Raw genomic sequence first — 15,279 nt, forward strand, 5'->3', positions numbered from 1 at the left:
AACAGAAGGAGTTCCAGGATTTTTGACTCAGCGACAATGAAGGAATAGTAATATATTTACAAGTCAAGATGTGGAGTGGTTTGGAGGTGGTGGTATTCACCAGTAGCTGCTGTCTTTGCCCTTCCAAATGCTAGTAGTTGTGCTGGCTAAGGAGCTATGATGAAATTCTGCAGTACATCTCTTCTCAATGATACGTACTACTGCTACTGTGTGTCAGTGGTGCAGAGAGTGAATGTGTGTGATGTGGTGCCAATCAAGCAGACTACTTTGCCCTGGATGGTGTCAAGCTTCTTGATTAAAAACCAAAAGAACTATGGATGCTGTAAATCACGAGGTTTTGCTGCAGCACGATAGAGCCCTGGTTAGACCACGTTTGGATATTGTCTTCAATTCTGGTCACCTCATTATAGGAAGGATGTGGAAGCTTTAGAGAGGGTGCAGAGAAGATTTATCAAGATGCTGCCTGGACTGGAGGGCATGTCTTATGAAGAAACATTGAGGGAGCTCAGGCTTTTCTCATTGGAGTGAAGAAGAGTGAGAGACGACTTGATAGAGGTGTACAAGATGATGAGAGGCATAGATAGAGTGAATAGCCAGAGACTTTTTCCAGGGCAGAAGTGACTATCACAAGGGGGCATAATTTTAAGGTGATTGGAGGAAGATTTTAGGGAGATGTCATTGGCTCTTTACACAGAGTGGTGGGTGCATGGAATGCACTGCCAGCAGTGGTAGTAGAATCAGAAACATTAGGGACATTTAAGCAACTTTTGGATAGGCACATGGATGATAGTATGTCGGTTAGTTTGATGTTAGAGTAGGATAAAAGGTCGGCAAAACATCAAGGGCCAAAGGGCTGTAGTACTGTGCTGTACTATTCTATGTTCTATATCTACATTAAAATATGATACTTTGAGGTCACTCTCAATGTCTAAACTTCAGTATTGAGAACTTATAATATGATCTGGACTGTGTTTGAACCAATTATTTTCATTCGTTTAAATAATTATTTTCCCTAATATGGTCCCTGGTGTTTCAGCTTTCTCAAATTGTAGTTTATTCAACTGACCAAGCTGTTACAAAGCTCTTACAATGTAGTAAAATAATAAGGGTGCTGTTAATTTGTGACATTCTCTCCCTTGTTTGTGATGGACGGTTAATAAGATTTAAAGGTAGAGGCTTTATGCTGGTTTAGCATATAATTTAAGTACATGATTAGCTGAATACATTTTTTAAATTAATTTTTTTTACTGGATGTGCGCGTTCATTGCCCATCTCTGATTGCCATCGAGAAGATGGCACTGAGCAGCCGAAGTGGTTTGTCCCATTCCTGGTGAAGGGCTTTTACCAGAAATGTTGATTCTCCTGCTCCTCAGCTGCTGCCTGACCTGCTGTGCTTTCCCAGCACCACACTCTCGACTCTGATCTCCAGCACCTGCAGTCCTCACTTTCTTCTAAGTGGTTTGCTCGGTCATTTTACAGGAAAGTTTAGAAATCAACCATATTTCTGCGTGTCTGAGTTTCAGATTGTCACCTCTTTCTGAGCAGAAAGAAGTTTCTTTGCAATTCCTTATTTAATTGCTTGGTGACTGTCTCATATTAATGAGACAAGGGTAAACATTAACTCCGTGTCTACTTGAACTATATCTTTCATTATTTTAAAGACCAGATTAGATCAATCCTTGACCCATTTTCAAGAACAAAGAAGATATTACCTGTTCCTTCTGTATCTCCACTGATTCAAAACTATTGGGGAACTGACTATATATCTGTCATATACCAACTGTGAGTTAGAACCTGTCTGCATTTACTGAAAGAACATTAATTAATACATTCTGTTGGCAAACAAGTCAAAGTTAATTCTTTCAGATTTAGAATTCTAGCCAGCAGAATGGACAGCCTAATTTGTCAGAATTCAGCCTCTCCAAATATACCACGTTTTGAGGATTTGAAATACAAGGCATCTTTTACTCCAAAGCACTAATTTCATTATAAACCTAGTACTGCTGACCCAACTGGACAGATTTGAATTTTTCCGTTGCAAGTTCTGAAAATGAAATTGAGGACAGATAACACAATGATCGTACGCAAATGGTATCAAGCGGGTAATACAGTACCGCTGAAAGAATGTGTGCTTTCTCCATCATTCTTATTGGAGAAAAATTAATGAAAAAATACCATTTTGAAAATCCAAACAGAACAGAATTGCTCGCAATTGGATTTTTCTGCCTTTATATAATTCCCTCAGGGTTTGCTGTGAAGATTGATTGCTGTGGTTCAGCAACAACTTCTCTTATCACTGTATCATGTGATAGAAGGCAATCTCACCAGACCCTGCTTTTTTTTCATCTAGCAATCCCCACGCTCCTGTATTCAGTGTGATTAGGATATCCAACCTGGTTTGTAATATATCCTTGGTCAGTCACAGAATAACCCTTTAGTGCCAGATCATACCAACTTGAACTGAAATCTTTTTCTGGGAGAGAGGGGCCAGCTGACATTCAGCATTGTCACGCAACCTACATTTACGCAGACAGTCGTTTTACAGTAACAGTCTCAACAATTCGTTCTGTATAAAAAACGAGAGAACTGCAGATGCTGTAAACCAGAAACAAAAAATAGATATTTGCTGGAAAAGCTCAGCAGGTCAGGCGGCATTTGTGGAGAAAAATCAGAGTTATCGTTTTGGGTCGAGTGACCTTTCCTCAGAACTAAAATGTTCACTCTGATTTCTCTCCACAGATGCTGCCAGACCTGCTGAGCTTTTCAAGTAATTTCTATTTTTGTTTCTGATTTGACTTGTATTTTCACCTTGCACCAGTATTCATTATTCAAGAAACTTCCCGTGATGGGTTGCAGGGGTCCTGGTGTTTAGAGTCAAACCATCGCCAGAAAGGCCATCAATTTTAGCTGCTGCACTGAACAGGCAGATTAAAAATGAGGTGAGGGGATAGAGAAAGTGAAGCGCCCTAAATACACTACCTCCACTCATTATTCCTAAAAAGAATTTTAATTTTGTACCTGGTGTCTGCACAGTTGTAATTATCGTTGTGGTAATGATGGTTGTGGTTGTAGTTTCCTCATCAATCTCACTAGCAACCGTGGAGATGGTTGGGTCTGCAGCAGGATTGCGATGTTGCTCAGCGTTCTGTCCTTGCGTTTGACGTGTGCCTGCTCCAACCGTTGTGGCAATGTCCACTGGAAGGTTGCTTGTCATCGCAGTTGCCACTCCTTGGTCGCTGAAATGTTGAACCACACCAGATTTGCTCTGAGGCACTCCTGTTGCAGTTGAGGTTCGGCCAGGCTCAGTTTGAACAAACGCAGTGTTACTATTCGGGAACGCAGTTTCAGGAATCTCCGATGTAGCTGAGCTCACCGCAGATGTTGTGAGAGTGTCTGTGGTGGCAGCCATTCGCATCATTGGAGGAGTTTTCCCTCCTTGTGTTACCGGTGTATTGTCAGCCGAGGGTGCAGCATCTGTGGCCAAAGATGCAACAGAGCCCAGTGTTGTCATCGGAGAGGTTGAGGCCATTGTAGTAGTGGTTATGTCAGAAAAAAATGGAGTGTCATTGGTGACTATCTGATGAACCAAAGGATCCTGAGGTTTTTGCGACTGAGTAGCAGGAGAAGTAGCGCCAATTCTCATTCCTATCTTATTGGTAAAAACTGGTTCCTGACCAAGGAAATCTTTCTTCAGTAATGTTTCGTGAATGATTTCTTCAAGCAATGGATGATGGTTATTGATGTTGATATTCGGCGTCGTACTAACAAAATGAAATTCATCTTCTGGATCAGCAGTTGTAGCCATCGTCCATACGATATCTGTCTTGCCATTGTTCTTTCCTTTCCCACTTACGGTATTCAGATCTTTGGACAGGTCTTTAAAAAAAAGCAAAAGAATAGGAACATCAGTGATGGAGAGGAATATAATTTTAACTTCAAAACAACGATGACTGCATTTCAAACATCATTCGCTGGCTGTGATATTCCTGAAAACATTAAAGGTGAAATATAAATGCAAATTCCAGAAGATCTTTATCAACCCACCATGCATCAAAGTCTAGTTCTTTATCTTCCCAAGCTGAAAGATGTCAAGTAGCAGTGCAAATACCTCTATAACCCTCAATCGACCTTCTGAGAATTATTGATCTAACCCACAGATGTTGCATCAACAATCAGCTCTGCAAATGCCTCGACAGCTCAATTTTTACACAGGGAGGATATTTTTCAGGTCTTTATCTTTTGAGGCTTCCAATTACACCAGCAAATTGCTCTGTACAATGCTGTTATGTGGATAGACAATATTTGCAAGCTTTGATTAATACTCCAGTTCTGGATTTAATACATCATTATAGGTATAAATCGAAACTATAAAAGTGTTTTTGAAATTCAAGGACTATGTAACATACTGGACTAGAGCATTGGGATGACAGTTCTTTTCTCCTTGATGGATGTAATGGATTTCAAGTGTTTTAAAATTCCAATGGACATAAAGATTAATGTCATAAGCAATTATATTTAATATTCTGCATTTATAACTCTTGAGGGCACGAACCAAGAATCATACCTTGGTATCAACATTTGTGAATGAATATAGAATCATGTAGTCATAGTGATAAACAGCATGGAAACAGACCCTTTGCTCCAACTCATCCATGCCGACCAGATATGCCAACCTCATCCATTCCCATTTGCCAGCATTTGGCCCAAATCTCTCCAAACCCTTCATCTACTTATCCAGATGCCCTTTACATATTGTCATTGGACCAGCCTCTACCACTTCCTCTGGCAGCTCATTTCATACACACACCACCCTGCATGTGAAAACATTGCCCTTAGGTCCCTTTTCAATCTTTCCCCTCTCACCCCAAACCTATGCCCTTTGTTTTGGACTCCCCTGCCCCAGAGAAAAGACCTTGTCCATTTACCCTATCCATTCCCCTCATGATTTTATAAACCTCTACAAGGTCACCCCTCAGCCTCCAATACTCCAGGTAAAATAGCCCCAGCCTATTCAGCCTCTCCCTATAGCTCAAATCCTCCAACCCTGGCAACATCCTTGTAAATCTTTTCTGAACCCTTTCGTGTTTCACAACATCCTTCCTATAAGCAGGGAGACCAGAATTGCACGCTATATTCCAATAGTAGCCTAACAAATGTCCTGTACAGCCACAACATGACCTCCCAACTCCTACACTCAATGCACTGACCAATAAAGGCAAGTATACCAAACGCCTTCTTCATTAACCTATCTATCTGCAACTCTACTTTCAAGCAGCTATGAACCTGCACTCCAAGGTCTCTTTGTTTAGCAACACTCCCCAGGAGCTTACCATTAAGTATATAAGTCCTGCCCTGATTAGCCTTTCCAAAATGTAATACCTCACATGTATCTATATTAAACTCCATCTGCCACTCCTGGGGCCATTGGCTCATTTGATCAAGAGCCTGTTGTACTCTAAGGCCCACTACACCTCCAATTTTGATGTCATCTGCAAACTTACTAACTATACCTCCTACGTTCACATCCATATCATTTATATAAATGACAAAAAGCACTGGACCCAGCACTGGTCCTTGTGGCACACCACTGGTTACAGCCCTCCAGTCTGAAAAGCAACCCTCCACCGCCATTGTCTACCTTCAAGCCAGTTCTGTATCCAAATAGCTAGTTCTCCCTTGATTCTGTGTGAACTAACCTTGATACCCAGTCTATCATAGGAACCTTGTTGAATGAATATGTTTGGATTAAGGATGTTCTGCTCACAAGTGCAGTATTAAATGTATATTTAAAACTACAACCACAACATTTTGCTAAAAGTAAAGCACTTTCCTTCCTTCATCAATTTCAACAATATTTACAAATATCCCAATAGTAATGCTGAAAACAAAATATTGTTGATGCATTTGTCTTGCACTCATCAGGATCACCAATTTGCAAGCTTTATCAATGTAAAGGGAAAGCAACATTTATTCTGGACGACAGGACGGTAGTCATTTGTTCACAGATATACTCTAAATGGTAGATACAGAGGTAAATACAAAAAGATTTTTTTTTTAATGTGCATCAGTCTCTGGATTGTTTACATAAAGTAAAGAGTTGAAAATTGAACCCTTTGCAGTGGAGATGACTGATTGATGGTTGGACAGTCATTTCCATGATCATTAGTTTTACAGACTGGTTGAAATTCTGTTGAACTAATCCCTTTTGACTGTGATGAAATTGCAGCACCTGGGTGAGAAAGAGTCATTTTGTTGTTTTGCTTCCTTTTGTCTGGTCACTTTCTCATACTCAGAGTGAGAGGGGTGACTACTGGCTAGTTCTCTGACTGTGGCTTTCACACCATGTGTAACTCAGGCTGATGCACACAAAAGCATTCAGTCTCACCAGAATACTCCAGTAGAGTTGGAATTAGCTTTTTAACACTTGTCCATGCGTATTTCTCAAAGGGAAAAGTACAAAATGTGTCTCCAGTTTGGGACACCATTCGCAGTGGGTGGAACACTATTGAATAGGGCGTTATCAACCCCTACTTATCTTTGTAGTCACACGAGATCATTATTCAGTCTGATTTGACTTGCTTCTTTGTCCCTTTCAAGGGCTATTGTTGAAATTTCCCTTTGAAGTTGTAGGTCTGACTTAGCTTACATCCACAGCCATGTTTGGCTGTATCAGTCCTCTTAAAGAACACATTTACAACTTGGGGTTACAAGTTAAAAATATCCACTGTATTTTGGGGTCTGACCCAGCATCACATAATAGTTGCCCATCTCCAACCGCCCTTAAACTGAGTGGTTTGCTTAGCCATTTCAGAGAATATTTCAGTCATTGGCACTGCCATGGGCCTGGAGTTACACAGACCCGAAAAGGTAAAAAAGATTTTCTTCCCTGAAGGTAATTGCAATCAATGATGGTGTCATAGCAGAAAATGCTGAGATTAGCTTTATATTTTAGATCTATGAATTGAAATTAAATTTTATTGGCTGCCATGGTGGGTGTTGAATCCAGAGATCTCCAGTTTGTGAGTTGCCATATTACCACTATGTTATCATGTTCTCTTTAATTGCTGACCTTAAGATATGGTCTGCTGTCACGATACTCTACCCTGTCAAAGTGTCAGCATAGGCATCTGATAATTTCTGTAGCAAACATTATTGGAGAGTTTATTTTGTTCATTACTTTGGCCACACAAACTGAGCCTTACCCAAATAGTAGGTTAACAATAAACACCTGAAACCATGTGGTCCAGGACATTCAGCCTCGTACCTTCGGGTGACCATCCTCCAAGGTGGACTTCGGGACAGAGAGCAGAGGAAAGTGGCCGAGCAGAGGCTGATAGCTAAGTTCGGTATCCATAGGGAGGGCCTCAACCGGGACCTTGGGCTCATGTCACATTACAGGTGTTCACCATTGCACTACACACACACACACACAGATATTCCTACACACACACACTCTCACATACACACGGACATAAGTACACACAGATGCGCACACAGACACCCACACACACACTTATAGACACACATACCCTTATAGACACACACACTCCCACACTCACACATGCACCCCCTCACAGACTTAAGACACTCTGCACTCACTACACACACACACACTTTCTCACACTCACAACCCCCACCCCAGACAGACAGACAAAGACCCATATGCACACATATATTTTGTGGGGTGAATTTGTACTTGCAAAGTTACATTGCACTTTGCTCAAAAACTGCATACATTCATACAGAACTCTGAGCTCAAAAACTGCATGAATTTATGTAAAACTCTGTTATCTCACTTTTTAGATTAGAATCAATCTAAACATCAGGTCATAGACAGAGAACACAGGGGGCTAACACCTTCAACATATTGTCTAGCTATCACCATTGTTAACAGCTAACCCGAGAATGCAACTTTTAAAAAAAGGGTTTTGTGATTTACACATGAAAGAAGTGAAACTATCACTGTATTCTAACAGATAAAAGGCTTAACAGACAATCAATTTTTCAATGTATAATTTCAGTTACATCACACTGCAAATTTTTGCTATAAATTCTGTGTTACGATTGAGCCCTCCACAATCACCTGATGAAGGAGCAGCACTCCGAAAGCTAGTGTGCTTCCAATTAAACCTGTTGGACTATAACCTGGTGTTGTGTGATTTTTAACCTGAAATCATAAGTAGCTTGAAATGGCTTATAGGAGCTATCTAAAATACAGATGAAGAAAGAAAAAAATGGAATGAAGCCTGTTCTTTGGCACTGAATGAGGATGAGAAGTATCACAAAATAAGAATTTATTCCCAGAAACAATTTCTTGATTGACCTGTTTGATTGTTATTGGTGAGACAGGTCTGGCAATATCTGCAGACAGAAAAACAGGGCAAGTGTCGAGTTCGATATGACTCTTCTTCAGAAGGATTCTAAAGGTCTCCTGTTTCTCTCTCCATTGATGCTGCCAGACCTGCTGAGTTTTTCCAGTATTCTCTGTGTTTGTTTCAGATATCCAGCATCCACAGTAATATCCTTTTCTTTTTGCATTTGGGACAAACTGTTCAACATGACAACCCCCACACATATTTATAACCAAAGGGTATTCTGACCTGTAAAACACCAGCAATGCTCTCAGTTAAGTTACAAAATCTGAAATTGCATGGTGATCAAAGAATTAAGCCATTATATCTGAGCCAAGGTTGAAAACCAGGATTCAGAGAATTGACCATGTCTAAAAATTTCACCAATTAAATTACATAACGTTTCATAAACATGGCCTTTCAAGACAGCTTTATGTTGACATTTTTAAATCATGAATCCCTATTAAAATGTAGGCATTTAATTTGGAATTAGTGGACAATTTTAAGTAGCTCATAACAATTCCAATAGGGAAATCAGATAAAAAATCATGGAGTAGTTAAAATATGCACTTCAAATCATTGCAAATAGCTTGGTTATGTTCAAAATGAATATGAGAGAAAAGGGAAAGATATGCTGCAAAAGGTAGATAGAATGGGAGAGAACCTGAAGGCAGTATAAACAACTGCATAGACGAGTTGAGCTGAATGACCTCCTTTCTCTATGATATATTCTGAATAACTGTAACAAAATGAAGAAAAGTAAAGAACTTTGAAGTGATAGGAATGCATTTAAATTCCTCATAACCTCCTGGAAGTGTAAGATAAAAATGATCAATGCAATCACTAGAAGGAATACTTTGAATCAAAACCATCCCAATGAGTCAGTTTTACTTTCTTTTCCAACCCAAATACATTATCTTTCTCTCCAATTTTAGAAAGCTCAAGCCCCATGATGCTCCATCTGGCAAAGAGTAAGGAATTGAATAGCTCAACAAAAATCCCTTAACTTCAAACTACTGGCACCAGCAGATTAACATAATCATATTAAAAGTGATGCCTTTATCATCGCGACGAAGTTTGTCTTTTCCCTTGGTTGGGAAGAACTCCACGGCAGCAAGATAGATCAGGCTTAACTGGTCAGACTTAACTGCAGGCATGAAATCCACATTGCAGGCTGAGCTAATACTGGGTATTATTGGCACCGGTACAGAGTATGTTTACCTCCATGTGACAATTGTTACTCCTTCCTAATTTATAAAGATTGAGGTGTTATCAATTACATTAAATGGAATTGTCCTTAACTGAATTGCACTTAATCGATTGATATAAGTACCCCAGGAATCTTCACTCTTTGTTGCAAATGATCACACTTGTTACATTAGAATGGTAATGGTACTCTAGAATGCTGAAATACCAGATGTAAAATATCGAATTGAATAGTTCAATGGATTAAAAAAAAACTGTTTCTAATGCCTTTGATATTTTGCAGAATTAAATTATCACCCATTCAACATGCAGTAGCACCTCCACAGCAAGCTTAGTAGGTGGTACTATTATGTCAATAATAATACGTACTCAGCACCATCTCTCTTCAATTCTGTCAACTATTTCTTCTTTCTCTGTGCTGTGCTGTTGTTTTGGGGGGGGGGGGGGGGTCAGTTAGCTCAGTGGGCTGGGTGATGCAGAGTGATGCCAACAGGGGAGGATCAATTCCCGCACTGACTAAGGTTACCATGAAGGTGTTGCCTTCTCAGTCACTGCCCTTGCCTGGGCCGTGGTGGCCCTCAGGATAAAACCACCACCAGCTGTCTCTCTGTCTCTTCAATGAGACAGCAGCCCTATGTTCTGGTAGGACTACAATGACTTTGCTTTGCCTTTGTTGCTGCTGTTCCTAAATTTTTCAAACAAACATTTGATTTTTAGATGCCTGTATTTGTTAAGGGGATGAACGACAGCCCTGGAGAACTGAATAATTTTGCCACTTAATATCATATTTTATCAAATGACATTAAATGCAAATCAAAGCTCCCCTTTGCATCCTTTCCCACCCGCCCCACCTGAGTTAGTCAGTTTTATAGCAGTACCTTATTGTCCTAGTATTTCCCTATGTTTTTCAAAGGTTTGAACTAAATTAGCCAAACAACCTACACCTACAAAGCAGGGGATAGATTGCATTGGAACAGAGAAAAATGCATGGCCAACATGTTATTTCTAACTATTTGGATCATCAGAAATTTTAGGATAGCTGTGTTATCAGTTGGTCTGCCCCAGACCCATTTACCAGTGAATGCATTATGGGGAGTATGTAGTAACTTTCTTCATTACTTGCAGATTGATTTGTGCGTTTGCTCTTTGGGTGGAATCTTCTGGTTTCTCAAAGGGTGAGCTTGGGGATGTGATGGGAGAGTGGAGTTGTACTCAATCCCAGCCACCTTCCTCCCTCTACTGGATTTACGTTCTGAGCACAAAGGCCCATGGTCAACTTTCAGCTGACGTAGCCTGAAGTGACCATTTAATAACTTCAGGGTCTCATCCCATTGGTGCTGTGGCTCTGTATGGTGCACAGCGGCGAATATCATAAGGTCACTTTGTCAAGCAAAGAACATCATTACCTCTTATCAGAGGGATGGGTGCCTCTTGATCAAAAGCAAAAAGATCCTTTTTACTCCCTTTTCCCAGCAAAAAACCCCACATCCACATTATGTCGAAGTGGCCCTTAGGATTCCAGTGCCTGTCCTGCTGGCAGCTGTTGTGCTGTCAAAAACAGCAGCCAGCTTTGAAAGGCGAGAAACTGCCTCTGGTGTCTTGATTCCAAGGCTGGTTGCTGGCTTCACCACTGCCTGATTGTCTTGTGGTTCTGTGAATCTTTCCAAAAAGGGGCAGCCCAGGTCACCTGATCTGCAGGCAAGACCCCAACACTGCGATTCTGCCCACTCGTTTGAAAGAATTGCTATACCTCCATTTTGTGTGACATGTCTCTGAGTAACAGTACCAGGGTTCATAGACAGACCATTGCACCTGCAGAAGTTGTTCTTCATATGATGCAGAGAAGTTAAATTTTTTTTTATGGTGGGTTGAAATTATTTCTTCAAAATATTAAGAAAGGAGGAGGAAAAAGGAGAGGAATAACGTTAGCATAAATAGTGTAGCAACCATTTTTAGTATGAAATTCATTATTTTTCCTATTGCTATCCTATACGACTCCAGCAGGAAATGAATGGGATACCCAAGAAATGGGCACTATTGTGGGATTTTTAGCTACGAAGGGAAAACTTCGGGTTTCTCAGGGGGTGAGCCAGGCCATTGACCCCAGGACACCAAACAGAAGAGTTTTAAAAAATTCTGAATGCCAGTTAGATCGGTTCTCAAAGGTGGTGGAAGGCAGCCATAATAGCTGGCAGGACCCAGTGATCGGGGGGCCAGAGTTAATGCCTGAAGTGACCCACCGAATTCATGAACACTGCAAACTCTGGTGGCATCAGTCACAAAAGGCACCTTCTGATGTGACCCCAAGATTTAAAGCAGAAGCATGACTGGTGCAAATTTGGTGCACTGAGTGTAAACTGACCCAGTGCTGCAGCAGGCAAAAAGAAAATCAGTTTGGTGATAATGGCTTTATTCAGGGTTTCCTGTACATTTTCATCACTCACGTAGAGAGGCAGGCAATTGATTTGCGAGAAGGTTAGAATGTCAAACGTGGAACAGACACAATAAAATCTCTGGCTGTCATCAAGGGAACTGCAAAAAGGTAAGTAATGAATATTATTGTAATCGATATAAACAAATCGGGTTATGAAACCGGCCCAGTTAGCATGAGAGCTGATGTGTTTTTTCAGCTTTTCTGTTCTGCACCAGGGAACACTCAATGTTTGTAAAAATAGTCAGGAGCTCAGCAATGTGGTTTATAGTAAAACTATTTGCAGTATGGATGAAGAGTGTGGTGCTGGAAGAGCACAGCAGGTCAGGCAGCGTTTGAGGAATAGGACAGTCGAATGTTGATATTCCGGATGAAGAGCTTATGCATGAAACATCAACTGTCCTGCTCCTCAGATGCTGCCCTGACCTGCTGTGCTTTTCCAGCACCACTCTTTTTGACTGATCTCTAGCATCTTCAGTCCTCACTTTCTCACAGTATGGATGAAGGCCACTCAGCCCTTTATGTCTGTGCCGTGCTGCTGAAAGATTTAGCAGGAGTCCTTGAAAAATATAAAACTGACCAAAAGGGACATAACTGCAGATTTTATAATCCTGCACTCTGCTTGAAAGGACAGAAGCCTGGTATCGCAGATTTACCTTCACTAGACACAGTGCTAGAGGCCTATTTTGGGTCGTACAGTGGCTCAGTTGCTAATACTGCTGCGTCACAATGCCAGAGACCTGGTACAATTCCAGCCTACGATGACTGTGAGGAGTTTGCAGATTGTCTCGGTGTCTGTGTGGGTTTCCTCCAAGTCCTCAGGTTTCCTCCCATAATCCAAATGATGTGCAGGTTAGGTGAATTGGCCATGCTAAACTTCCCTTAGTGTCCAGGGATGTTCAGGTTCGGTGAATTGGCCATGCTAAATTGCCCTCAGACACCAGGGACATGCAGGTTAAGTGGGCCAGCCATGGGAAATTCAGGGGTACAGGGATAGGGTAGGGTGTTGGGACTGGGTGGAATACTCTTCAGAGGGTCACTGTGGACTCGATGGGCCAAATGGTCTGCTTCCATGGTGCAGGGATTCTTTGGTTCGACTCTTGGGTACATTTTCACATACTAGATAAAAGGAAGTGTTTCGTCCACATTGTAAGCAGGTGTGTTGTACATTATAGAGAGTGGAGTAGGTGCTCCAAGCCAACATTTGCATTAGAATGCTCAATTGGCAAAACAACATCTCTCACTGGAACATTAACCAGGGGACACGGCAACAGCACTCAGTACAGAGAGGATGAAACAGAACATGTGAACTAGACTGAATTAGCGCACAATTTCTTTCACCGAATCCATTCTTCTTTCAAATGAGGTCCACAAAACAACAGCTCAAACGCTTTTTCGAAACCAGTTTCCTAATCACACTGTTTTTTTTACCTTGGGTTAGATTAAAAATCTTGCCAATACATTCCAAATCTAAGGAGAACAAATGCTGAAAAAAATAGGCTATTCATTCACTGCAGGACCATTTTTGTGCTGCTGGCATAGACTCAAGTTATCCTCCAGCCTATGCAGCGACATGAAGATAAATGCCACATAATATACTTTCATGGACAAACAACAAAGATTGCAGTCTGGCAAAACGTGTTCAGCACCATAATAATCTGATATTGAATGGAGCAAAGGGTAAGATATACAGCCAAAGTGGAGAATACTTTTGAGACAAATCTAGGATTATGTCTTTGATTAGCACATAGCAACCAACAAGAAAAGATGTATTCCTTGAAATAATCAGAGGTGTCATGTACGGCAACTGAATGCCAGTTGAACTAAAAGACAATTTGCAGATAAATTCCACATTGAACAAAAATGGGGGAGAGACCTGAGAGGGGGAGGGGGGGGGGAGGGGGGAGGAAGTGGGACAACATTACCACCTCTGGACTTGACTATACCAATCCTTGCTTGGCCTTCCACCCTTTGCAAATTTGTGTCCATTCAAACCTCTGCTGTCCATATTTTGACTTGCACCAAGTACGGTGCACCCATTACTCCATATTAACTCATGTACACTATGGTTACAAGTCAGAAAAATCTTGATTATAAAATTCTCTTCCCAGTTTTCAAATTGCTCCATGTAATCTCCTGTAGCAGTAAAATACACTGAGATTACAGCTCTCCTTTGATTCTGGCCTCTTGAGATCTGATTTTAATTCCCCCACATTGGCAGCAATATCTTCAACAATCTAGACCTGTTCTGGAATCCCCTCACTCAATCATGTGGCCCCTCCATTTCTCTCACCTCCTTTAAAGCACCCTTTAATATCTACCCCTTTGCGGAATTGATCACCTGTCCTCAAATCATATTTTGTGTTGAAAATATTTGTGAAGAACATTGGGGCATTTTATAATAGAAACACTAAATGGATTCAAATTGAAGCAGTTATTATTACATCTCCTGAATCCAACATGGCTGATGTTCCCCATTGTTTCTAACAATAGTATTGGGACTGCAGCAGCTGAATTGAAGGATTTTACTTCTCCCTTGGGTTTAAACCTGTGTGGTTGTCCATTCATGGACTCTATAATCTCTGGATGCTCTTGGGTGTTGGGAGCATTTGTATTCCACTCTTAGAGGTTGCACTGTCATCCTTAACTGATACAGATGTCATGGCTCTGCATTTGTAGCTGATTTTCAATGTGGGGTAATTCTCTCTCACTCTGTGTAACTAAAGAGTTTACAAGAATATCATGTAATACTTCATCCTGAATATACTCTCCAGTACAGTGCTGCTCTTTCATTCCTCTGAATTTCGCTCATGTCAGAACAGCATCATCATTTGCACCATCAACATATTAATTTTCCCCAATATACTTTACACAGTCAATTTACCAAACACCATTTTATATCTTTCCAAACATCATCATTGAGTATGACAATTCCTGAACAATAGGCATCGATTAGAGATGTCAATTAAACAACATTAGAACTTTCAGGATAATTTAGGCCAGTTTTGGTGAAATTATATGTATTTTAATAATTTTCTCCTACTACTGTTTTTAATGAGCAGTGCACTATTCAGTTAACTCTTCTTAATTTTACCTTCGTTGGCTTATGTGTTTGGATGTACTTTAGCTGATACTGTTACCTTATAAATATTCATGAACTCCACTTTTTAATGACTACTTCATTACTTATATTTATTTTCTAATTTGCTTGTACACGCTTTCTCAATTTCTCTCAGAACTTGGATGCAAGTTGTGCCCTCCGGCTGAAAAAAATATTAATATTCTATATAA

General features: G+C 40.6%; 1 protein-coding gene across 5 annotated transcripts in view; it reads right to left on the reverse strand.

The window, feature by feature from the left end:
• The window catches only part of sez6b (seizure related 6 homolog b), a 904,580-nt gene that overhangs the window by 460,138 nt on the left and 429,163 nt on the right, over positions 1 to 15,279 (reverse strand). For all 5 annotated transcript variants that reach the window (XM_072589689.1, XM_072589687.1, XM_072589686.1 and 2 more), the window contains exon 2: positions 3,019 to 3,876. In XM_072589689.1, the coding sequence (XP_072445790.1) occupies positions 3,019 to 3,876 (858 nt within the window). The remainder of the gene's footprint in view (positions 1 to 3,018; positions 3,877 to 15,279) is intronic.

Source organism: Chiloscyllium punctatum, chromosome 19, assembly GCF_047496795.1.
Source record: "Chiloscyllium punctatum isolate Juve2018m chromosome 19, sChiPun1.3, whole genome shotgun sequence".
NCBI classification, from domain to species: domain Eukaryota; kingdom Metazoa; phylum Chordata; class Chondrichthyes; order Orectolobiformes; family Hemiscylliidae; genus Chiloscyllium; species Chiloscyllium punctatum.